This window comes from Choloepus didactylus, chromosome 9 (genome assembly GCF_015220235.1).
Source record: "Choloepus didactylus isolate mChoDid1 chromosome 9, mChoDid1.pri, whole genome shotgun sequence".
NCBI lineage: Eukaryota > Metazoa > Chordata > Mammalia > Pilosa > Megalonychidae > Choloepus > Choloepus didactylus.
The window spans coordinates 134,294,167-134,320,236 of NC_051315.1; the positions used below are offsets into that span (position 1 = coordinate 134,294,167).

The 26,070-nt window shown below is 51.9% G+C and overlaps 2 protein-coding genes across 29 annotated transcripts in view; one reads left to right on the forward strand and one right to left on the reverse strand.

Moving 5' to 3' along the window:
- Positions 1–17,247, reverse strand: part of KIF1A (kinesin family member 1A) — an 86,825-nt gene extending 69,578 nt beyond the window's left edge. For 27 of the 28 annotated variants that reach the window (XM_037849179.1, XM_037849178.1, XM_037849177.1 and 24 more), the window contains exon 1: positions 17,120–17,247. The gene's annotated coding sequence lies outside the window, so the exon portion shown is untranslated. Of the gene's footprint in view, positions 1–16,468; positions 16,488–17,119 lie in introns of those variants that run through there. The other variant, XM_037849152.1, reaches the window with a different exon arrangement.
- LOC119543878 (basic proline-rich protein-like) lies at positions 1,534–17,623 on the forward strand. Its single transcript, XM_037848698.1, has 10 exons — positions 1,534–1,961; positions 2,247–2,329; positions 6,380–6,506; positions 11,374–11,490; positions 14,390–14,505; positions 14,689–14,750; positions 14,870–15,154; positions 15,384–15,469; positions 15,761–16,876; positions 16,918–17,623. The coding sequence occupies exons 1-10, from the start codon at positions 1,534–1,536 to the stop codon at positions 17,621–17,623; spliced, it is 3,126 nt and encodes a 1,041-aa protein (XP_037704626.1).
- The last annotated feature ends 8,447 nt before the right edge of the window (positions 17,624–26,070 follow it).

The window sequence follows — 26,070 nt, forward strand, 5'->3', positions numbered from 1 at the left end:
ACCTCACAATTTATATCCTCAGAAGCAAAGAGAAGGGGCTACATCCACGAATAAGTGGCGGATGCTTTGAAAAAGGAACACTGAAAGAGTAAAAGTTTAGGGACATTAAAAACAAATTTAGAGAGTCAATAAAAAGGTTTAAAAGTAAAGAATTTCCCATGGAAGTACAGAAAAGAAAATTAGAGAATCAAGGCACGGGGGACTATTATAGAAATAATTCAAGAAAACGTGACAGGACTAAGGGTCACAGGTTTCCAAACCGAACAGCTCGACACCCCCCACACCCACCCCCACACAAAGAAAACCCACAAGGACACAAGTTGTCGTGAAACTCCAGAAACAGAGGGCTAAAGAGAAGATTCCACAGGCTTCAGAGAAAAACAACAGATCACAAAGGAACGGGTGGGACACAAAGGGCACCGGGCCCTCGTGCGGGCTGCAGCTGTCTGGACCCCAGAAGGTCCCGTCCTAAAGCCGATCTGCTCCCGGGGTGGGCACCTGCTGTGGGTGGGGCCTTTGATCAGGTTGTTTCAGCTGAGGCTGCCCCAGGGGGTCTTAATCCTCTTCCTGGGTCCTTTATAAGAGGATGAGAGAGAAAGAAAGGAGCTGAGAGACACAGAGAAAGACGCGAAAGCTCAGAAGCGGAGCAGCCAGAGGCTGGAGGAGCGAAGCCCGGAGGAGAAGGGTGAGGCCGGCAGACCCACCGTGCGCCTTCCCATCCGACGGGGGCCCAGGGTCACCTGCCCACGTCTCGAGTTGGACATTTTCACGGCCTCAGAACTGTGAGCGTCTAAGCTAGTAAATCCCCACCGTAAAAGCCAGCCCACTTCTGGTCTCCTGCATTTCGGCAACTTCAGCAAACTAAAACCGCCGCACGTCCGCAACCCGGAGGCCAGAGAACAGAGCAACACTTCGGAACGTCCGAAGAAAACGACTTTCAACCTGGAATTCTCTGCTCAGCAAACCACCATCAAGGGTGACAGCAGGATGAGGGTCTCCAGAGCACGCGGCCTTGCTCCCTTGCACCTCAGGAAGGCGCTGCAATCCGTGCTCCGGCCCTCGAGGGAATAAACCAGAGGGAAGCGAGGAAGACGGGGACCAGCCAGGAGGGTCCCAGGATGTGCTGCCTCGAGGTGCGCCCTGGCGGGAAGGGGGCTCTGGGGCTGTGGAGGGACACTGCGGGGGAGGACACAGGTGTGTGGCCTGCACGGAGAACGACCACAGAGAGCTTGGTGTGAACTTAGTGATGGGCGTGTGAGGAGCTAAGGGGGCAGGTCCGCGCCATCATTTGTTCCAGACAGAATGCTCCACAGGAAAGAAAACAGCCACAGTCCGTCCCTCAGTCCAGCAGGAAAGAATATTTGCCTGGCCCCAGTCATGCAATCACCAAACAATAATTCAATAGCAGAGGAAACGCGGAGGGAAGTGGCGGGGAGAGCTGTGTGCAGGGGCGGTACACTGGGGTGGGGGGGGTGCCACACAAACGCTGAATCCATCACAGTGGGGGGCACGAGATGAATCTAAAATCGAGACATGAAGGCTGGGCAAGCTGGGAAGGAGCTGCAGGGGCCACGCTCCTTCCAGCACCATCCGAGTGTGAGCCCATCCACCTTAAGAGCAAATAAAAGGAGAAATGAGGTGCACTGTGGCCTGGAGGCCACTCAGGGTGGGGGTTTTGGAGCTCCCAGCCCACAGAGAGGCCTGGGCTTTGGGGAGACATCCCCTCGCCCAGCCCCTGCCCAGCCATCACGTGCCACCAAAGGCCTTGCAGAAAATGACAGGTGCGGAGGGGGCGGGTGGAAGGTGAGCTCCAAACCAGAGCACAGGTCCCAAGAACGCAGCTTCCCAGAGGACACCCAGCCCGGGGCAGGCTCTGTGCCGTCTCCGGAGGACGGACATGGACCCTGGAAGCCCCAGGCCCAGAGTGGGGTGAGCAGAGCAGAGCGCCTGGGGCAGATAGGGTAGGGGGGCAGGCACGAGGGCTGGAAGGAGCAGGAGGGCAGGGGCCAGGGCTGGAGAAGGGGGAGGCAGGGGGTGGGGGGGGCGGGAGGGGCAGGAGTGGGGGAGGGTGTGGTGGCAGGAGCACCCCAGGCCAAGGGGGTCAGCCAGGATGCCCGTACTGGGCGAGCTGTGCCCACGTGACAGGAAAGAGGGCTTCACTCAGGACTCAGAAGATCAGGACAGACGGTCCTCAGCATGGGGACAAGTTTGCAGGCTCAGGATTCCCACTGCTCGGGCTCACGCAGGTGTCGGCCTCCAAGTCAGCAAGGAGGTGCAAACCGCAATCCCCGTGAGCTCGTGGCAAGCCAGGGGCCTTCATCTCGGCTGGGTGAGTTTCCCCCCTGGGCCTTGGTTTACCCGTCTGTGAAACGACGGGGTTGGGGTGGACAGCCCCAAAGTGATTCTGGCTCCGGGACTCTGAGGAAGGTGAAAATTCCTGCACAGCCATGACAACGCAGCCGCCTGGTGCTCCGGCAAGCTCGAAAGTGGGGGAGGCGGCACCGGCCATGCCCAGACGCTCACCAAGCTGGAGAGGGGGGTGCTCCCCTAAGAACAAGGCCCCGGCAAACACGGGGCAGGACAGGAGTGTGCCGGCTACGGAACGACCGGGAGCCCCAGGAAGCAGAGCTCAGCCTGACATGAAGAGGGGCTCTGTGCTTCCACTTACTGCTGCCTAGAATGAACTCCGGTGTCCGTTAAGTAGTGAGACCCCCATCACTAGAGGCATCCAAATAGAGCAAAGGCTAGTGGCATTCTCTTTAAGACCCTCCCACCCTATGTGGGAGTCTATGAAATCGCTCCTTCCAAGAAGGGAACCTTCCACCTCACTCTCCCTGCCCGCTGCTGACTCCCTCCGGAGAATCTGGCCAAAGGGCTCCCTCCTGCAGAGCCCCAACCTTCCATCTGTGGAGACGGGGCAGGGACTTGAGTATCTCCAAGAGCAGGAGCGGCAGGCAGAGCACCCTGGGAGCACAGCAAGGCCTGGGGCCGAGGCAGATGTGGGGCTCTGAGCTCCCAGACCCTGCCCAGGGTTGGCTCCGTGGCTGCCCAGAGCTCTGCAGGGTGACACAGAGCAGGACCATCTCCTCGGGCAAACACTGCCCTTCTAGGGGACACAGGGAAAGAGGAAAGTATCAACTCACACGACAAGGGCCGACAAGTTCACGAAAGGAGTGAAAGCCAGGCGATGCGGAGAACTCTGATGGCTGGAGTCACCCCCAGCTGCGCCAACCCACGCCCGACAGCCACAAAACGCCTTCCGTGCCTAAGCACACACGTTTTCCCATCACCGCTCACCTTTGCAGACCAGAAGTGGGCCAGAGACACAGCTCTCTTAGAATCCCTGTTTCCTTAGGTTGGGAAATCTTGCACTTAGGAAATTGGAGAAGGCTGAGGACAATAACCAGGGCAGAAAAGTAAGAGAGAAGTGCACAGAAGCCTGGGAGAACATGGACTGGAACGAGATTTCTAGCAAGCATTTAGTAGCATGCTTTGTGCCTTAAACAAAAATCTATATCCACTGAGTACTGAAATTGGAAATAGTTAGAAATGAAGAAAATATTTACGAAGGCAGATGTTCAATTCCACATTGCAAAATTTCTAGTTCTCACCACATTTAGCTGTATAATTCAGTGCAAGCCCCACAAACAAAATATTCCAACAGGATTTTCAATGGAATTTGGCAAGCTGAGGGAATTTTGACATCTAAGAACAAAAAGGGAAACATCTGAGAACAAAAAGGGAAACAAAAAGGGAAACTTCTATGTAGTATATATATAGTATATATATACTATAACACTATAATAGTTTCCAAAGTCCGGTAATGACACAGGAACGAGGGGATCAGTGAAAAAGACAAAGCCCATTTGTGCACACACACACACACACACACACACACAAATCCAATAAATGATAAGACAGCCTTTCAAACAATTTGGTGTGATTGGTATCGGGGCAACTGTCTATCCAATATTCAAAAATAAAGCTAAAACTTTATCTTTAAAAGCACTGTAAGAAAACCTCACCCGCTCTGCCTCCAGCTCTGGGGTGGGAATAGTATAAAGCAAAGGGGACCTCTGCCTGCAGGTGGGAGGGGATGGCTGGCAGCAGAACCGTGCCCCCACCACGCACAACAAGAAAAGCTGGGTAATACTTAAAATTTGTTTAAAAGACTCAAAGAGCCACTGAGGCCATGAGCAGTAGCCGGCCCAGGCTCCAGGGCGGGGTGGGGGCTGCCAACCCCAAGCCGCCATCCCACAGCTCATTTTCCCTCACGCACTTGCATTCCCCTCACGCCGGAGGCTGGAGTCTTCCCAGGCTGGGAGCTGCTGAGGGACAGAGAAACCTGCAGCAGTTTTGGTCCATCCAGAGAAGCAAACCTGAGGGGCCAAGATCCCAGAAGAAGGCAGAGGCAGAGAACCAGGTTTCCGGAAATAGCCAGTTTCCCCTTAAGACATTTGCCAAGTTCTAAAGGTATGAGGGGCAGAAGTTTACAAGCCCAGGCAGACAGCCAGGAAAACCAGAGAGGAGACCTCCAGAGTCATGGGTGCTAAGAAGACGGGTGTGAGAACTCTGGATCCACTGTGGATCCAGTTGGATATTAGAGTTCTGTGATCTGCAGTGATCACACCGAGGTCCAGCTTGAAAGCCCTGGGAGGTGCAACCTAAAACCAGGGGGAACCACAGGTAGAACAAGCCTGATCTAAATGCACCCCCCACCCTGGCTCAGCTTAGCTCAACTGAGTCAAGGACCCGTCTTAACCCCGTCTGCTGGGAAGAGAAGAGATGAGACGTCTCCACTGCAGCACCGTCGCCTGCAGAGATAGTGTCTGATGTTAAATAAAAAAATTGCTAGACCCGAGAAAAGACAGGACTGTATAATTAACAATAAGAGAAAAAAGAAACATGCCTATACATGATCCAGATGTAGGAGTTTCCAAACAAAGACTTTAAAATAAACATGATTAATATGTTCAAATCAAGAGAGAAAAGGATGGAGAAAATAAGTGGAAAAATGGAGAAGTTTGCCAGACAAATGGAATCTAGAAAAATGAATCAACTGGAAATTCTAACACCAAAAAACACAATAACTGAAATTAAGAACTCAAAACGTTAGACACAGCTGATGGCTGTGAATGAACTGGAGACTAGGTCAATATAAAATATGGAAAGTCAAAGAGCAGAGAGAGAAAGGATAGAAATATGGAAATGGGAGTCAGGGAAACACAGGGCACATGAAACGATCTGGCCTGCATGCAATGGGCACCCAGAAGGAGGAGGGATGGCACGGAGAAACTGTAAAAGACAATCACCAAGGATTGTCTGCAGCTGCCGAAGTCTATCAATCCACAGATTCAAGAAGCTCTGCACACCCAAGGCACAATAAGTACAAAGAAAACTACCCAACAGCACATCATAAGAGGATGCCTGAGCATCAAAGGTGAAGAGGAAAACCCTAACAGCAGCCAGAAAAGACATGTCACCTTTAAAGAAGCAAAAATAAGATGAACAGCTGACTTCTCAACTGAAACAATGGAAGCAAGTGACAGGTTTCTAAGGTTCAACGTTACTGCGGACGTGGTCAAATTAGTAATTTACATTAGGTTGTCAAGGATATGGATTGTAATTTATAAAGTAAGCATTAAAAGAATTGAAAGAGAATGTATAATTAACAAATTAATAGAACGAAAAGTAGGAGAAATTAAAAATCTATTGTATTAATCCAATAGAAGGCAGTAAAGGCAGAAATAGAACATAAAAATAGGCAAAATGAAAATAAATGATTGTAGATAAAAGTTCAACTCAATAATACTAAGTATTCCAGGAAAAACATTACGATTGTCAAACCAGATTAAAAAAAAATCATATAATTATATTCTGTTTACGAAGGACACCTCTTAAATAAATATGAAGACTCAGAGAGGTTGAAAGGAAAAGGATAAAAATTTCTGGTTTGCTATCAGCTACTGAGAAGTTAAAGCACCGTATACATTCTTTTAAAGTGCACAACGAACAGTTACCAAAATTTGCCATATGCTGGTCATAAAGTAGCTTCAATACATTTCGTTTTTAAATTAAAATCTTAAGAAATATGTTCTCTGACCACAGCAGAATTGAGCTATACCTCGGTACAAAAGAAAGAAAGAAAGCAAACACATACTCTCCCATTGCTTAGACATTAAGCAATATGCTCATAAATAACCCATGGATCAAAGGGAAAAATCACACTGAGCATTAGAAAACATTTCGACTGAAACATAAGGAAGATGCAACAAATCAAACCCCGTGGGTTGCCTCTAAAGTGGACCCGTGAGGAATGAACGGCTTTAAAAGCGGGGGGCAGGGAGGGGGTCGCATTCTCAGGTGATCCCGACCCCAGGTCTCAGGGAGCCTGGAGCCCCGAAGGTCTCCTTGAGAAGGACCCGGAAGCTGGAGACCCCACCAGGGAGCGGGTCCAGCCCCTCCACCCCAGCGTCCGGCATCCGGCAGGTTCAGGAGTTCCAGAGGTGAAGACATCAAGGAAGTGGTTGGATATATGGATTCAAAAAGGGGTCTGAGCGGCCACTGTCTAAAGTCAACGAAAGGGATGAGATCAGCGAGGGAGAGGGGTTAGAAAGAGGACAAACAGATGGGGAAGGAGCAGCGAGGGAGACGCTGCGGAATCTAACTGCTCCTTAAGCAGACTTTGGACCAGTCCTCTGACGTGAGCCCCAACTGCCAGAGGCATCCGGGGACACGAGTCCTGAGCCCTGTGGGGAAGTCCTCAGGGAGCAAGTTCTTTGCAGTTTCCTCCTCTGCCTCCTTAGAACTCAGCCTTCAGGAATCTGCTGAGTCAGTCACCACCTGGCTGCTGGGCATCCTCTCCCGTCCTCTCCTCCCTGGGGAGGGGTTTAGGTCACTTCCCAGCACACCTTGACTGCTCCTTGGTGGCATTTCAAGAGGGAGAGAACCTCACAAACATAGCATTGAGTAAGAGGAAACCAGACCCAGAATGGCACACACTTTATAGTCCTCTTCCAAAATCCTCTAAAGCAGGCAAGAATTAACAGATGAGCAAACTATTTAGCCTATAGAGCTAAACAACAAAAGAACAGCTGAGGGAGTTGAAAGAGGTTGGAGATGGGGAGCAAAATGCTGACTTTCTCAATAAATTTCATAGATTTGTTTAACTCTTCTAAGCTGTGTTAATATTTATAACTTAAAAATACTTATTTTTAAAGCAATCACCAAAAAGGTTTAGATAAAACAAAAATACAAGCAAAACCTCATTTTGAATGACAAACACTGTTGTGTGTGTGAAACCAAAAATCAGTTCGATCATTAAAATGAAAGTTTGTCAATGGAGAGAAAAGACAGTGGATGAGAGACTTCCACTGCTAGCAATATAATAGATAAGACACCTTCTCATTATGAAGCACCTAGAATTCTGTATAAATAACAAACATCAGAAGGAAACAAGAAAACTCCTCAGGAGAAAGAAAAAGGGAAGGAAGGGTTGAAATTAAAGTGGCAAGCCGCAGACACGCAGTGCTACCGGGAACCCAAAGAACCGGGCTTCAGCTGCTGTATGGGGGGAGCTACAGCCTCCAACACACACAAAAGAGGGCTTGGAACCAAGTCACCCCCAAAAAGTGGGATGCCCCAAGGCTACAATCTCAGTGAAATGGAAGACTGGAGAAAATCCACCTGCCATTAAAGGGACACAAATTGCTCTCCTCTCCAAGTGGTGAAGAAGAAAATGTATCTGAGAATTTGAGGCCACAGGCCTGTCATGCAGATTTGGTTTCAAATTTACAATACCTACATGATTAGTAAAACTCCATGATTAAAAAAGTAGCTCAGAGTAGTTACCAGGCACCAGCCCCAACGCACCCAGCAAAAGCACATACAAATTCTCCCTGGAAGATGCTTTTCTCTTTCAGGCCCCCAAGATTCCTACAGATGAATATCAGTTCAAATGTGAGCTCACAATGCCGTAATACCAAACGCATGCAGAAACAATTCACCACAAGCAAGAGTAAAGTAAAAAAGAAAAGAAAAGCAGAATTAAATCCTCAAGGACTTCAGATATTGGAATTGTCAGATACAGACCATAAAATAAGTATGCCTAAAATATTTACAGAAATAAAACAGAATGGAAAATAATGGGGTAAAAAGCAGAAAAGAACCATGCAGAACTTTTAGAAATAAAAATGTAATCATTTCCATTTTGAAACTTAGCGGACAAGTTAATCAGAAAATTAAATGGAGCTGAATAGAGAATTAATGAACTGGAAAATATGTCAAAAAAAGAATTACCCAAGATGGCCCCAGTGGGACAAAATGATGAAAATATAAAATCAAGGTTAAGTGTCATGGAGCATGGAGGAATTTTAACACTCTTCACACTAATACATAGATCAAGCAGACATACAGTTAGTACAGTTAAAAAAAGATTTAAACAACATAATAAGCATAAATTAATGGACAAATATGGACTCTTATTCCCAAAAACTAGATAAACACATTCTTTTCCAACAGATTTGAAATATTTTCAATACTTTATCAGGTACTAGGCCATAAATCAACTTTCAATAAATCTGAAAGACCATATATCATATGGATCATATTATTTTTCCACAACACATATAAATTAAAAACCAATAAAAAATACCAGACTTAACATCTCACTGTAAAGCACCTATAAACCTGTAAAAAAAATATGTGAAAATAACAGTGTTCAGATGTTGGACAGAAGGGAAACATACTAGGTGAGCCCTACAATTGCTGCAAATCTGCCTGGAGGCAACTTACAGATTGCAATCACAAGGAGGTAGAACCCCAACAGCTCAGCAGCTTCAGTGAGTTGAGGAAATGGAAGGGAGGTCAGAGTTTGGGTAGGTTGAGGCAGCAGGAAGTTATGGATCAGAGTTTTGGAAAGGAAGTAGCTGCTCAGTAATAGAGCTCCAGAAATTTGCAGAGGGTTACCCCCGAGTCTTTGCAGAGTACTAGTTCACGCACATGTAGTCCAGGCAAAAAAAAAAAAAAGATGGGCTGCTGTAAGCTTAACCATTCCCAAAGATCATACAAAGGAAGGGGGCATCTGTGCTCCAGCCAGCCCGAATGTATGTCCTCTTTAACCCCTCTGTCCCAGACACTCAACGAAGACCCCAGAGATGTCATAGTAGTGAGGCTAAACTATCTCTGAAGGGAAGGTATTCTAGACAAAGTCTGTAAAAGGTTAAAAACAGGCCTTGAAGGATCAAACTGATCCTCAAGTAATTTAACTGCCTGCCAAAACAAAGCCAATCATGCTTTAAAGGAAGAAAACATAATTCAGACACTCCACAACACAATAAGTGCAATGTCTAACTTCTGATCAAAATTTACTAGACATGTCAAGAAACAGGAAAATGTGACCCACAACCAGGAGAAAAACTAGTCAGTAAAAATGTGACCTGTCCTACAACCAACAAACTTATCCAATAGTTTAAAACTCTACCCACCAAAAAGCAGCAGACTCAGAAATTTTTTATAGGTAAATTCTACCATACATTCAAAAATCAGATAATTCCAATCATATGCAAACTTTTCAAGAAAATAGGAAAAAGCCTCATTGGTTGAGGCTGATATAATCTTGACACCAAGTTCAACAAGGGAAATTTGAGCAATGAAGGTTTCAGACCAATTTCACTGATGAACATAGACAGAAAAATCCAAAACATTAGCGAAAGCCCAGCAACATATAGCAAGAACACTGCAGATATGCTTATTCCAGGAATGCTGGGATGGCTTCACATTAGGATATCTATTATTGTAATTCACCACTAATCAGATTAAAGGGGAAAAAATTATATGAGGCACTCATTAGGTACTGAAGAGGCATTTGATTATTTTCAAATTCAGGAACACGTCCAGGTCTGCTATCACCATTCAACATGGTGGTGAAAGTTCTAGCCAGAGCAGTAAGACAAGAAAAATAATAAAAGACATAACATGGATTGGAAAGGAGGAGACTAAATTGTCATTATTTGCAGACTATTTGCTCATCTACACAAGAATAAAGAAGATCCACAGGAAAATTATTTGAATGAGTAGGAAGGTTCAGTAAGGCTGCTGGATAAAAGTCTGAAATACAAACACTGATCTTGATGCTATACACCGGTGACAGAGCTAGAAAATATTTTTAAGATACCATCTAAAACAATAACCAAAACTAAAAATTACCTAGAAATAAATGTCACAAAAATGAAATATTTCATGAATAAAATGTTGAAATTACTAAAATCATTACAGAAAACCTAAATAAATGAAGATTATTTCCTGTTCATGAAAAAGAACTCTCAATAGCTTAAAAATGTTAATTTTCATCCAAATTAATCCATAAAGTCAATGTAATTTTCAAATTAAACCTTAACAAAGTTTCATTTATGAAACTTAACAAATAACTTCCAAAAACATATACGAAAGAGTAAAGGCCAAGAATAGCAGGAGCAAGTCTGGAGCAAAATATGACGGCAGAGAGCAGCATGTTTGACTGATAGCAAGACTTAATAGAAAGCTGGAGCGATTAAAATCGGCTGGCGTTGGGGCAGGGATAGAGAACTACCGACAGATCAGAAGAGGCCCTAGAAACAGATCTATGTAGAATCAGCACTTTGGATATCTGACAGAGGTGAATTTGCAGATCAGTGGCGAGAGGAAGGACTTTTAAACCAGCGATGTGGAGACAAATGGTTAGCCATATGGAAACAAACACAACAGACCCTTCCTTTATGACAAAATAAATTGCATGTGGATTAAAGACCTAAATGTGAACATGAAAGTTTTGCAAGAAATTAGTGAAGGATGACATCTGCATGCTATACTTTAAGAGGGATTTCTTTCTTTCTTTTTATTTTATTCTTTTAAAAATATTTTTCAAACAAACACTTCTCCTTTCCTCCTCCATCCCTACCCCCACTGTAACCTCTAATCTGCTTTCTGTCTGTGCAAATTTGCTATTTCTAGTCATCTAAGAAGGATTTCTTAACTCACAAAAAGCACTGAAAGTAAAAGTCTAGCCATCAAAAAATCCCATTAAAAAGGAGAAGAGAAACCCACTGACATGGAGATGTCTAGAAAACATATAACCCAGTAAAGGATTCATATGCAGAATACAGGAAGAGCTTATAAAAATCATTAAGAAAAAAAACACAAAAGAAAAATGGGCAAAAATAGATGAACAGGCAATTTACATGAAAGATACTCAGCAGAAACCAGGACAGCAGGTTCTGACTGCACCGGCCGGCCCGCGACACTGAAAGGCTGCTGGCCGTGAGCGAGGGGAGGGTGGAGCGGCGGGGGTGCTTCCTTCCCCCCGTGGGGTGCTGGTGGCCCACCCGCTGGGGCCAGAGCCAGGAAAGGGGCAGCGCGAGCCACCCAGCAGCGACGCGACACAGGCGCCACGCAAACCCACACGGAGCAGCGCGCCAACACTGCCGTACGGATGACGGCACCCACCAGAGACGGGTGAGGAGCGGGGGTCTCCCGCAGTGGGGTGCACAGACGTGAAAACGACAAGGGAACTGGGCAGCACGTAATCTGCAGGGGGGTCTCCCCAAAATCACTGAGCCCAGAGAGCAAGACGCAGGTGGCTGTGCCCAGTGGTTACCATCGAAACCAACTTTCAAACATGCAAGGAGCACTCCACAGAGCTTAGGGGTAAATAACGAAATTCTGGGAAAGGCAGATAACAAATTTGGGGTGCCGGTGAAGTCGCGGGTCAGGGTCTCACCCCAGACGCTGCTGAGGCCCCCGAGGTGGACCTCGGTTGAGTTAGTGACTTGGACAGCACCCGTCCTGCCTCAGTGGCCCCGTGTGGGTGAAGCCCTCCGACTCCCCCAGGCGGGGCGAGGGTGGGATGGGGTGGGCACCCCCAGGCGGGAGGGTGGGGGAAGGGCAGGCAGGGCTCGGCTGCCAGGGACAGGAGGGGCAAGAAGCTGGCACGTGGAGACCCCCAGGGGCTCCGCAGGACGTGGGATCCATACGGCACCTCTTCCAGAAAGACTGATTCCCTTACAGACTTTGAGAAAAAAACAGATTTTTCTTGGTATTAAAACAGATAAACATCAGAGAGGTGTAGACGCTGGGCCACACCCCAGGCCCCCTGGGGGAGAACACGGTCACCCGCAGACCCCACTGAAATGACTCGCTCTAGGGAATCAGCCCCACCAGTGAAGACCGGGAAAGGCGTCGCCCATGACCCACGGCCTCCAGGGCCCCATGTCGTCAGAGGGCAGGAGCCGGAGCCAGGGGCAGAGCCAGAGGGGGCTGGCACTGGGCGGCACATCCCAGGGGCTCCGGACTTGGGGGGCCAAAGGACCCAGGGGAGGGCAGGAGTGAGAGGAGAGCTGAGAATGGGGCCCTGAGTGTGTCTGACAGAGACGCCCTCACCACCGTCCCCATCACCCACCAGGCAACACCCCTGAAGGGTTTTCTCCAAAGAAAAGGGAACCGACTGCCAAGGGAGAAGCCTGCAGTGTGGACCCTGGGGCCCCACGTGGCAGTAACGGGGAAGGGGCAGCTTGGCAGTCAGCTCCCACCCAGCCCTGCACCTAAATCAAAGTCCACCAGCGGAGCCCCCCATCTCTCCCCACACTGAATCCCACTCAGACGGAGGCGAGGGGGACCTGGAGGGGAAAAGGCAGCTGCAAAAGCATTCCACTACCCAACTGCTCTCCCTAAAACGTGGCCACACAAGGACTCCCACTTACGGGAGAAGAGCAAGAAGCTTAAAAGTGAAAGAACATTCAGAACACCACAGGAAAAGATCCCGAGAGATCCCAGAGAGAAAAGCCAAGTCACCGACAAAGACTCCTCAAAAGCAATGGGCGCAGAAAGACGACGAAGAAAACGCCTTTGGAGTTCTCAGGGAAATAATTCACCACAAAGAAGCGCTGCACACAAACCACCCACCAGCCAGAGGACAGAGTAAAGAGGCTCTCACACATTCAAAGACTCATGTACCCTTTTTAGGAAGTCACAGGATGTACTCCAGCAAAACAAAATAGGAAGCAAATAAAGAAGCAGTTCTGAGGTTCAAGAAATGGGCTCCAATCCACGGGATATGACAAACAGTTGCAGGAGGGATGGAGAACAGCAGGTCAGAAAGCAACTGGCCCAGACTGGAGAGGGACAGGATGGAGGTGGCTTGCAGGAGTCAGGGTACCAGGAAAGAGGGGACTCGATGAGAGAGCATGACTGAGAGCTGGGAAAAGGTGAGGACAAAGGAAGGGCATTCAATGTAAGAAAGAGAATCTAGGGAAAAGGAAACACCAACCAAGACAGTCCTGTCTAAAGATGAAGACGATGCAAAGAGCCCCAAGATTTCTCCTTCCCCCTCCCAGGCAGCCCAGACCTCGGCCACTCCTAGTCCCAGAGGCACGTGGAGAGGAAGGACCAGACGGCACTGAGCAGCTGAGTAGCCCCAGCCCCGGCCCACGGTGGCCCTGCAGAAGCCTGGTCCCCACTGACCTCTGGCTTTGAGCATCAGTAGTCCAGCCCCGCCCCCACCTTGCTGCTTGAGCTGCTGACAGATGGGGAAATGGAGGCCCACTAGAGCTGCCAGCCCCACTGGGCCCAAGGGGAAAGGGGCTTGCAGGGGGCCAGGTCTGTGGAGCAATTCTGGGGGTCCCACATGAGACCCAGAGGGAAGAGAGCCCTGCCCAGCCAGCCTCGGAGGACACTGAGACCTGAAGGCCCATGGACGAGCCCCTCCCTCAGCCTCTCCCTCAGGAAATGGAGCCTTTGGGCAGCAGCAAAGGGCTCAGCAAGGACAGGAGCCGGCGCTGAGCTCCTACCTGTGCAGCCCTGAGGGTGGGGGTGGAGGGGCAAGCTTGGGCAGCAGGCGGGGCTGGCGGGGATGGGGAGGTGGGCAGAGGGCACCAAACAGGCGGCCAGCTTGGGCCAGCTTAGAGGCCCTGTTCCACCTTTTGCGAGTCACATTCCTTCTCGGGGGCGGTCTCCACGTGGAGCAGCACCACCTGCCCCGTGGGTTCCCGGTGCCCCAGAGGGGACAGCACAGGAAATGGTACAGCCCGGTATACGGCCACTCAGTGTTTACCCTCGTCCGCTCCACCCACCCCTAGCTAAGGTGGGGGGGCACAGACAGACATATGCTAGAAGTGGGAGGGGGAGAGGCTCAGGGTGTCAGGGCTGGCTTCATGACGAGGCCATTCCAAGGGGCTGCCGCCTCATGGGGAGGTGCATGGGTGTTTGGGGAAGGGGGGCAGGGCGTGGGGGTCCAGAGACCCTGTGTGGGGCGGGGTGGGAGTCCCGGGTCGGCACCTGCCTGCCCAAGGACTGTGGGGGGAAGGGTGAGGGGTAAGAGCGGGCAGCCGGGGCGGGGTTCTCAGCCCTCCCTCCCCAGAGCAGGGGACCCCGGCACCGGAACAGGGGCGCACACACCCCACACGGCCCTTCTAAATGCGCCCCGCGCGGGAGCAGCGGGCTTGGCAGACCCAGACCGCCAGGGCCCCAGCCTAGGTGAGCTGCCACTGCAGAGGGGCGCCCCTCCTGCTCCCCTTCCCAGAGCCCCTCGGCCGGCGCCTCTCCTGATAAATATCCGCGGCGGTGGGCAGCTGGGGAAGGGGACGGGGCTGCAGAAGCTGGGGGTGGGGCCCGGACGGGGCGGGGCGGGTGACCTTGACTGAGCCCCCGCCCTTCCAGCCCCATCTGCAAAGCAGCTGGCCCCGCTCAGCCAGTCCCCACCCGGTCCCCAAATCCCTGGGGTCAGCGGGCAGCTGGGGTCCTCCGGAGGCAGGCAGAGGCGCCCAGGAGGTGAACCCCAAGGCCACGGGGTCGCGGGACCAGGCCAGGACCCCAAACCCTCCTGTCCCTGCCTCTCCAGTGGGGCCCAGCGCAGGGCAGGGGCCGCGAGCTAATGTGGCAGAAACGGCCTCGGCCCGGCTGTGACCCTGGACCCCGGGGCCACACGACGGGAGAGGCCTGGGGCAGGGCAGAGGCGCTCCTGGGCGAGGACGGGGCTCCCTGCCGACACCCGGGAGGACTGAAGGGGTCAGGCCACAGCCAAGGGCCTGGGTTTGAATTCAGGCTCAGCCGTGCTTCGGCAGCCTCAGTCTCCTCCTGCCTGTGGCCTGGAGGCCAGGAGGCCCCAGATGGGGGAGTCTATGGGGTACCCCAGAGAGGGGCAGGGGGCAGAACACCCAGTAGGGGGGAGGGGCTGACCCTCCCTGGAAGCCTAGGGGTGGGGAGGGGGCTGATTTGACCTGATCCCAGCCTCTCTCTGCCCCACGGGCCACACCCCACAGAGGCCATCCTGCCCTTTAGATGGGGGCAGGGCAATGGAAGGAGTGCCCACCTGGCCTCGGTGCCCCATCCCTCTCCCCTGTCTTCACATCCAGATGGAGGCTGACCTGGTCCCCCCACCTGGCCTGGACAGGGACCCAGACGTCTGGGTTTTCCACAAGCTCCTCAAGTGGGAGAGCAGGTGAGCTTGTGTCCCCCTTCTCCACCTTAGAGGAAAGACTGAGGCGCAGGAGCCCAGGCTGTCACCGGACAGACCCTGCTCCGGACCTCGGCCAGCGCCTTCCTGCTTCCCCACCCCACCCCACCCCCAGCAAAGCCCCCGCCCCGGCCCCGCAGCCTCCTCCGCAGCGCCTGCCCCTCCCGCACTGGGAACCCCCACTGCCACACCTGAGAAGGGCGGGGCGGCAGCACCCACTCCACACCTGACAGTCTAGGCGGGTGGCCAACCACACCTGCAAAATGGCCGCCGCAGGTGGAGCCCCAACCCCCCACCAGGACCCCAGAGCTTCCCTGCAGAGCGGCCCCGCCTCCGCTGCCCTCGGCAGAGCCCCCTCAGCCGGCAAGGGCAGGGCAGAGTGGGTGGGCCTGGGTGGGGCTGCGGTATCCGCAGGAGGGGGCGCTCCGTGTCACGCGGCATCCGCGTCTTCAGGGCGCAGCCGGCCAGCCCTGGGCGCCGGGACCCCCACCTCCTCCTCCTCCTGCAGCCCCGAGCCCCAATCCGCTTGCCTGGGCAGACCTTTAACCCCAGCAATGCGGCACCCCAAGGACGGGGCGGCCGCTTGGGGCGGGGTCCCTTGGTCTTTGGGGAAAAGTCCCTTTTCCTGGAGACGTGGGCGCGCCTCGGGTCCGCGCCGGGCGACGTCGTGCCCGCGCCCCGCAGGCCCCATGACTTGGCATTCCTTCTTTCCCTTCCCCCTCCTGCCCCCCACCCAGCACCGAGCCCCCCGCAGCCCGCTGGCCCTCCCTCCCGACGCGGATCCTGCCTCCGGCCCTTTCGCAGCGAGAGAGCGACGCGGATGGTTTTAGGGGGCGTTGAGGAGAAGGCGGCTATGAAGGGGGAATGCAGGGGTCTCCGCTACCATCGTCCCTTCCTGTCACCGGAGCCCAAGCGCCTGGGAAACGCCACCAGCCGACACGACGCGGCCCCGCAGCCCCCTCCCCACCCGTGGCCGAGCCACACCTGTTACTGGGGCCCTGGCTGCGTAGACCCCGGCCGCGTTCGCGGGCGGCCCTTCCCCGGCGGCCGGCCTTTCTGGAAGGGGCGAGGGTCTCTCCGGAAGCGGGCTCGGCCCCGAGCGGGGTGGACGGGCAGCGCGGTGCTGCACCCGGAGCTGGCGGCCGGTTCCCCCGCCGCGGCCGCCCCGCCCCCCGCCTGTTTTGCTCGCGGCTCCGGCGCCCGCCCTCCCCCACCCCGGGGACCAGGGCAGCTGCCCGCGCCCCGCCGCCCCGGCGCGCCATCCCCGGGCCGCATCCGCATCCTCGGCGCGGCCTCCGCCCGCCGCATCCCGCTGGGCCGGCTCCTCTCCCGGGGAGGGGGCTGCCGGGCACCCCAGAGGCGCGCGACCCCCGCCCACCCCGGGAAACGGTCGTGCCGCAGCTCCGGAGGCGCCAAAAACGCTTCTCCCGCAGGCCTGGCCGAGCCGCGCTTGCAAAACGGGCGGACACCCCTGAATTTGCCCCATTGTTCTCCGCGGGGACGGGGGAAGGGAAGGAGCCGCGCCTAGGACGGGGGCATCGGTCCCGGGCCCCCCACTCGGGCCCCCCAGCCCGGGTTACCCCGGCGCGCGCAGCGGCTGCAGGTGCGCGACGCGGGCGCGGGCGGCGGCCTCACCTCCCGGCGTCAGTGGCGGCGGCCCGGCATGAGCGCGGCGGCCCGCGGGTCCCCGAGCGCAGAGCTGCTGCTGCTGCCGCCTCCCGGGCTGCGCCGGGCGCTGTGACCGCGACGCCGCGTGACGGTCGCGCGCCCCCGGCCCGGCCCCCCCCCCCCGCGCCCCCTCCCGCCGCGCTGGTTGGCTGCGCGCGGCGCCCGAGCCCCAGCCGCCAGCTGGTTTGTCGCGCGCGGAGAGGGACGGGCGTCGCCGCCGCGGCCGGGGAGGGGGCTGGGGCCGGCCGTGACGTCAGCGCTGACACCGCGGCGCGCTCGCCGGGGAGGGGGGCGACAGACCGCGCAGCCCCGACGCGGCGCCCCCCGCCCCGGCGCGGCCCCCGCGCGCCTCGCCTCACTGGGAAGAGGTACCCCGCGGCGCCCACCTTCGACGCCCCCAGACCCGAGGCCCCCCCGAAGGTGTCCGTGGGGGCCACGCGCCGGGCCCTCCCCCATCCTGGCCTCTTTTAAGTGAAATCCCTGGCGATGCCCACCTGCCCCACCCGGAGGGCCGAATGCACCAAAGGACTGTCCGGGAGGGACGGAGCTGGCGTTGGCTCCCTGCACCCGGGGCGGCGAGGGGGCGGCGGAGGGGCGCAGACTCCGGGGTGTAACAGGTGGGCGCCTAAACCTCAGCTCCCGGCGGGAGCATCGCGGACGTGTCACGAGTGGCCCGGCCCCCGCGCGGGGATGATGCAACCGGCCAGGGGACCCGCCGCCTCTCCTCCCATCATGCCTCGGGCTGCGGACCCCCACCCTCCGCCCCCCCGCCCCACTTCTGCAGGCCGCCGGCCCCTCCTGTCTGCCCCGACCACCACGTCGCCCGCTGCTCTTGGTCCAGCCTGGCAAACCCAGCCGCCCCGGCCTCCGTCCCCCGCCCAGGGCTGCGCATCCCTGACGCGCCTCAGGCCAGCTCGCCCCCGGGCACCTCCCCGCAGTGCGCTGGGGATGGGGGCGCGGGGACGTCAGGCCACCACGTAAAAGGGTGCGGGGGGTCCTCCCCAGTGCGCCCAGGCCGGCAGCCTCCCCCCGTGCCCGGCAGCTGCCGGCGCGGCCTTCAGCGCGTTGCTCTGCGGTTTAATCCGCACCCAGCCGGGGGAGGGAGGAGAGGCTGCGCTCCCTGGGCAGCGCCTGGCTGCGTGTGTGTCCTGATCACCAGGGCGCAGGACCCGGTCTTGCACCCCGTCTTGCACCCCCTCATCCACTGCTGCAAACAGACCAGCCTCCTCCCAGAACAAGCCGGGCAGCTTCTCTTTTTCTATTTCCTGAAACCTCCTGCATAAGAGAAAATAATCGCTCTTCCCAGCTTTGGTAAAACCAATAAAGCCCTCCGGGCCCTTGGGGAGCAGGGAGTGGAAAAGGTCCTGTAACTTCAAGTTCAGTCATTCTTATCGATCTGGTCAAGTTCTCTGTTTCTTCTTGAGCTAATTGTGGCATTTTATATATTTCTAGGAATTAATCCATGTCATTTAAGTTTTCAAATTACTAGCATGTTTATTCTTAAATTTATTGTTTCTCTACCTAGTTCTTTTTATTCTGTATTTTTATTTGCATTTTTCTTTTTTAGCATTTTAAAATATTTCAAAAGACCAATTTTAGTTTCATTAATGTCATTTTCCCTTTATTTCACTTATTTCTGTCCTCATCTATTATATTCTGTTACTTAGTCTTGAGCTAGATGATCAACTCATTTATTTTTTTAACCTGTCTAATTTTCTAAGGGATCTGTTTGAAAATTAAGCAATTCCTTCTACAGCATTGCCCTAGCTGGGTCTCACAACTTTGGAATATAATATTTTCATCATTATTCAGATCTAAATATTTCTTGATGTCCCTGTTGATCTCCTTCTAAACACATGGGTTGTATGCTAGTGTTGTTTACTTCCCATATTTACTTTTCCTGTTTTTCTTTGGCTTTTATTGTAGCCTATGGTGGGAGCACAGACTGTGTGTTCAGCAGGACCCGGGAGGAAGCAGAGGGCACCTGCTGACTGGGCAGTCGGAGGAGAGGGTGGGGAGGGGAGGGGGTGGAGGGGAGGGTGGTGGGGGAGGGAGGGGGAGGGGGGTGGAGGTGAGGGTGGTGAGGGGAGGGTGGGGGAGGGAAGGGTGGTGAGGGAGGGCGGCGGAAGGGGGGTGGAGGGGAGGGCGGTGAGGGGAGGGTGGCAGAGGGGAGGGTGGTGAGGTGCTCCATGGAAGGTGCGTGCAGGGGTGTGTCGGGCGGGGTGAGGTGATGCTCCTGGACAGAGCAGAGCCTGGGTAGGGGGAGGCAGCTGGTCCAACGCCGGGCCCTCTCTTTCCTTCCTCATCCCCTCACCCCCTAAAGGTGCTCCCGTCACCTGGAGCACCCACCAAGGTGGTCCATCTGGGGTGTCCTCCCTTGGGCACAGAGCATGGAGCAAAGGGGGCTTAGAAACACAGACAGAAGGTACCAGTCAGTCTGCGAACTATTGTCTCTGGAATTTATGGAGGTTTCTTTAGGTGCACACAGATGGGCTATTTTTCTAAATGTTCTGGTGTTCTCTGGTTCGTGGGTGTAGAGTGCTGTATATGATTAATACCTCAAGATCATTACTTGTATTTTTCAGGATTCAGAGAGCTCTGCTAATTCTTGTCTCCTTGAGCTATTAAATTATTATCATTAAAACCACCAGTTACAATTGCTGAAATAGCTACCTCTCCCTGCAATTCTGCCAGTGTTGCCTGATGTGAATTGAGGTTGTATTTTTAGGTGTTTAAACCATTTTGGTGAATGCGTATTATTCCTTGGCCCCCAATATGCATATGTGGTCCGTTGTTTGTTTTGATTTTTCCCTTAAATTTGAATCTATTGTATTTTAAGATGCCAGTGCAGATATTTTCCTTTGGTTCATATTTGCCAGGTGTATCTTTTGCTAACTTTTTTACATTAAATTTTTGTATCCTTTTAAGTGTATCTCCTTTAGGTGACCTATTTTGGGAGCTTTTTAATCTAGTCTTTTCTATTTTTAATTAGAACTTAATCCATTTGCATATGTAATTACTCATATCAAACTTGGTTTTGCCATCTTACTCATAATTGTCATTAACTGTATCTCTTTTTTCTATTTCTCATTGGACAGATTGAGTTTTCTTCTGCTGGTTTATTCTTACTCTTTGTTTTATTATTATAGCAGATGCTCTTATTTTAAGTCCCTTTCTCTTTCTTACATATGCTATTGCTGTGCATTCTCCCCCACAAGTCCCTTAGCTGTTGCCATGCTCTCCAAGCACTATTGATTATGTCTAGAATTATAGGTCTGGGTTAATATGGATATATTTTCCCTTTGGTCCTTGCTTTTCTTTAAGATAATAACACACTTTTCAAGGCACTTGATCACACTTGTTTTCAATAACTCTTGAAGCTTCTCCTGCATTTGTGCTGCTTATGAAATAAAAAGTTTTTCTAACGTAGGTCTTGGGCTGGAAAACCTTCTGAAGCCTTGTATGCCTGAGAATATTTTCATTAAACCTTCAATTTGACTAGATGTAAAATTTTAAGTGCAATGTTGGTTTCCTTAGATACATAAGAAATATTACTCCATGGTCTTGTATGCTGCTGAGAAGTCCAGTGTCCATCCTGTTCTAGTTTCATGCACTTTCTCTCAAGGTTCTCTGAAAACCTTCTCATCGTCTTTGGTGTTATAAAATGTCAACAAAAGTCTGGGTGTGGATTTTTCTGTCTCTCTTGCATTTGACACTTTGTGAGCCCTTTCGATCTGAAGTTGCTCATTTCCCTTTGATTCTGGAAAATTCATCTCCATTGTTTTCTCAAATATTTTTTCTTCTCTGTTTTAATATATTTTAAGACTCCTAGTACCCCTGAGCTGGCCCTTCTATCTTCTGTAGATCTTACTGTTCTCTTTTATACTTCCTCACTCCCCTTTCTGGCTGCTTTCTGGGTGATGAAGGACCTCAGTGTCCCTCCTGCTGGGGAGGTCACGGACACACGGACACACGCTCAGCAGCCATCTCCCAGACCCCCGCCTCTTCTCCTTTTCTATGGTTTCACTCTGTTTCCAATCCGCAGCCCAGGGAGGTGTTAGGTCTCCTGAAAAGGCCCGACCAGAACTTAAACCTGGAAACCTGGGAACCAGCAGCCCCAGGGTAGGGACACTCTGCTGCAGGGCCCTTCCCCCCGGGGCGGACAAACACTCAACCTCACCCAGCGCGGGGCCTCTCCTCTCCCACGAGAAGTGGGGTGCGTGGAGCAGCCCTCAGCAGCCCTGACCCGACCAGTTGGCCTCCCACAGAGACCGACCGCGATGGGACCTCTGCCCCTGCTCTTTGTACCCCTTGTGCTGGGTGAGTGACATGGTGGCCATTTGCTGAAGGTTGCTGTGGTGCCCGAGCCTGTACCTACCCAGCACTGGGGAGCACCTTGCGGCTCACACACACACACACACACACACACACACACGCACACACACACATGCATACACACGCGTGCGCGCGCACACACACACACATGCATACACACACGCGCGCGCACACACACACACACATGCATACACACACGCGCGCACACACACACACACACACACATGCATACACACACACACACACATGCATACACACACACACACGCACACACACACATGCATACACACACGCGCGCGCACACACACACACACACGCGCGCGCGCACACACACACATGCATACACACACGCGCGCGCGCACACACACACATGCATACACACACGCGCGCGCACACACACACACACACGCACACACACACATGCATACACACGCGTACGCGCGCACACACACACACATGCATACACACACACACACACACACCATTGGAATGACCCTACCAACCACAGAGCGGTGCTCAGTCTTTCAACCCTGCAATGGCATAATCCCCTGTGCCCTCCCAACCCAACATCTGACTTCTTCCTTTCAAGATGCAGGTCGGACTCTCCCGTCAGTGGTGTGCAGCTCGTGCTCCATATCTCCTCCAGTTCTCACAATGTCCGTACAAATCATGTGAGTCAAGAGCCTCCCTCCCCTGTGAACCCCAAAACATGTCTGGGAAAATGGGGGTGAAATGATGGATTGTTTTTCATGGATAAAGGAAAATCAGTAAAACCAATGGGTTCGGAAGTCGGGTGGAGAGATGGGATGTCAAGGAATGGCAGGTATTTCTGCCTCTCCTTTGCTCACACACATGCTCCTTCGTTCCACAAGTTCAATAGTAAAAGCACTGAGAATTTCAACACAGGGGCAGCAGAGCATAGAACCAGGGGTGGGGTCCCTCTAAGTGTGTGGTCCTGTGTGACCGCCCAGGTCTCACACCCAAGATCCAGCCCTGCCTGCTCACACTCAGCTCACGCACTGATGGCAGAGGCATGCCAATTTCTTTTTTAACTTTTCTTTTCTTCCATTTTTTCTGTCTTCTTCTTTTTCTTTTCTCCTCCTCCTCCTCTTGTTTCTTCTTCTTCTTCCAATTTCATTGTTTCCCTTTGAGCATGTTACTTTGATCATTTTTCAACTTCTGAACAAAAATTTAACAACAGAATTAGCATCTTGTGATGTGTCCCAAGGCTTGCCTCTGCTGTTCCTACTCAGTTCCTACTTTCTGAGGTCAGAGTTCAAGGATGCAAGACCGTACCAGCTCCCTGAAACTCCTGGGTCTACTGGATCAAGACCCCATCTCACACTAACAGCCTCCTACCAGATAGATGAAGGACTTTCCCCTATTCCTCTCCACACCCTGGAGGCTACAGGTTACCTAAATGGCCGAGGGCAGGGGTGGTCTCTGTCCAGGAATGCTGCACGGTCTCCCTGGAGCCAGGCCCACTATAGCCTGTTGCGGTCGCAGTTGTCTCTTCTGGGGGGGGGGGGGTGGCGGCCTGTTGCTAAATCCTATGCTCTCGGGATTGCTCGTAGGGTACCGGCGGCGGGGGCTCTTTCCCGGAGGCGAGGGCGAGGCGGGGGACTGGGCCCGGTCCCCGGCGGTGGCGTGCAAGGTGTGGAGGGTGGCGAGAAGGAACAGGCGGGACACGTTTCTTTTAGGGTGAGGAAGCCAAGAGAGTTTATTAGGGGAGAGTACAAGCTTATATCAGGCGGTTTAGAGGGCGGGGTAGCTGTAGGGGTTAAAGGCTTGGATTGGTTCTGAGAGGGCGCGGAGGTTGATTGAAAAGGGGCGGGAGTTGCTCCGGTAACGAAGAGGGTGGAGGGTGCGGGTAAGGCACGGGGGGGGGGGGGTTTTCTCCGGCAAGCCCTCCCCAAACGGTCTGTACTTTGGGGTGAGGAAATGGGGCCTGCATTCGGCTCCACTTTCTCAGGCCCGGGGGGCCGTGGAGGGCGCTACCACCCGTGCCCCACTACCTTTCCTAGGGGCTGATCAGTTCCCCTGGCCCAGGCCCGCCAAGTCGGAACTCGATAACAGTGTCCCGCACCTGTTGAGGAGCATGCTGTGCTCCCCTGACCCCCTTTATCACCACCCATCCACCCATCCATGCATCCATCCTCTCATCCATCCACCCACCCATCCATCCATCAAACCATCTACCCACCCATCCACCCATTCACCTATCCATCCACACATCCATCCATTTAACCATCCATCCATCCAACCATCCACCCACCTATCCATTCATCCATCAAACCTCTAATCAAGCCATCTACCCATCCCCCATCCATCCACCCATCCATCCACCCATCCATCGATCCATCCATCCACCCATCCATCCATCTACCCATTCACCTATCCATTCACACATCCATCCATTCATCCATCCATCCAACCATCCATCCATCCAACCATCCACCCACCTATCCATCAAACCCATCTACCCATCCATCCATCCATCAAACCTTTTATCAAGTCATCTACCCTTCTATCCATCCATCCATTCATCCACCCACATATCTACCTATCCATCAACCATCTACATCCACCCATCCATCCATCCACCCATCCATCCGTCCACCCATCCAACCATTCATCCTTCCATCTACTCACCCATCCATCTACCCATTCACCCACCCACCCATCCAATGATCCATTCATCCATCCACTGAACAACTCCTGCATGTATGCTGGTGGGATCCATCAGGAGGATGATACAGATGAGTAAGCAGGCCCTGGGGAAACTCTGCCCCTGGAAGGCCAAGTGAGGGAGATATCCCTGCCTTGGAAGTGAGAGTTGGTGACCCTCAGAGACCTGTAGGGAGGGTTGCTATGCGGGGTGACCTGTGGGGCTTGCAATTTGATTTCCTAAAATAAGATTGATGTCACTGAGTCATAGAAGATATCAAAATTGTAATTGCACAATGCCAAGAAAATAAAAAAGGGAACATTATATTATAAAACTTATGAGACATGGTTAAAGTTGTGATCAGAGGAAAATGGCTGCCTTTCAACATTGACCCAACTGAAAAAGAAAGCAGGAGAAGAAATAAATGAAGCATTCAATTTTCAACTTGGGAAGTTAGAAACAGAACCAAATGAATCAAAGGAAGGTGAAAAGAGAACTACTAAAGGCAAGAGAAGGAAGAAACTAGTAAGTCAGAAAACAGAAATTAGTAGAATCTTTAAAGAATTGCTTTTTAAAAAGGAAGATGGAGAAGAAAAAATACTCAAGAAAAATATGGAAGAAAGCAGAACATATAACATTGGAAATGAAAAAAGAAAATTAACCACAAATAGAGAGGAATAGTAAAGTTCTATGTGAATAATTTGAAAATATGCAAGAAATGAACAATATTCTGATTAACAGAAATCTCAAAAATTTACCTTAAAAAGTTAGGGAAACAAAATAGATTACCAACAATGGAAAAATCAGAAAGTTTTCAAGGAGAAGCCACCCCAAGGCCTGGGCCCAGATGTTTCACATTCTTTTAAACTTAGACTAGACCGTTCTACTATTACTTAAAGTGACCTATAGCTACAAAAAAGAGCAAATCTATGAAATTCCTTTTGTGAAGCCAGCATAACATCAATGCCAAAACCTGATGGAGAGATCCCAAAATAGAAAAACACAAACCAATTCCTCAGCAATACTAGTGAAAAAAATTTAAACAAAAGAACCAAATAGAATTTGGCAGTGCATTAAAGGGATCCTACACCAAGACTAAATTCTTCCTGGAATGCAAGGGTGGTTCAATATTAGGGACTGCGTTGATATTATTTACCATTTTAGTAGGTCACAGGAGACCAAGAAATAGGGTGATTTCAATAGACACAGAAAAGGCGTTTGACCAAGGGGATCATCCATTTCTGGTTAAAGCAAATAACCAAACCTTTCGAGGGAAAGATGGCGTCTTCCTCCATGTGTGTAAAGTGGATGAGTCCCGACAAGTCTGCCTGGGGCAGAGGATGGGTCCCAGCAGCTGTGCAACCCTGAGCATGTTAATTACCTCTCCCCACCCCCAGGCCCGCAATCTCCCCTGAAATTGGAGAGAACCAGCCTCACAGGGTGGTGGTGAGGAGTAAATGAATTAATTAGAATAAAAAGCTTAGACCTGGGCCAGGCACACGGTGAACCCAGTATAAACAAGAGCTGCCATGGGGAAACAAAGAGTCCTTTACAGCCAGGGATGTGCACTATTACCTGCATTTCATTTAGAATTATCAGCTGATACATTTAGAAACAAGAAAAAAAGGTAAAAACATAGGAAAGGAAGAAGCAAAGTTATCATTATTTGCAGATGATATGGTTGTCTGAACAGCTATGAGAAACAAGAGAGGGCAAAGAAAATTATCACCAAGAAGACAACAGTTTCCATTTAAAAAAAAACAACCATAACCCATTAGAGCAAATAATGCAAGAGTCCAATCACAATAGCAGCCAGAAAGAGGCAATGCCCAAGAATCACTTAGCAAGAAATTTTCAGGTTTCTTATTTATAAAGAAATTTTGTAGAAAATTCAGAAAATCCACTGAAAAGAGGC

Coding starts and splice junctions, on each gene's coding strand:
- LOC119543878 (XM_037848698.1), top strand. CDS start 1,534: ATGAAGGCTGGGCAAGCTGGGAAGGAGCTGCAGGGGCCACGCTCCTTC. Junction 11,491..14,389: donor ACGGCACCCACCAGAGACGG/GTGAGGAGCGGG, acceptor CTCCCTCCCCAG/AGCAGGGGACCCCGGCACCG. Junction 14,751..14,869: donor CCGGTCCCCAAATCCCTGGG/GTCAGCGGGCAG, acceptor CTGCCTCTCCAG/TGGGGCCCAGCGCAGGGCAG.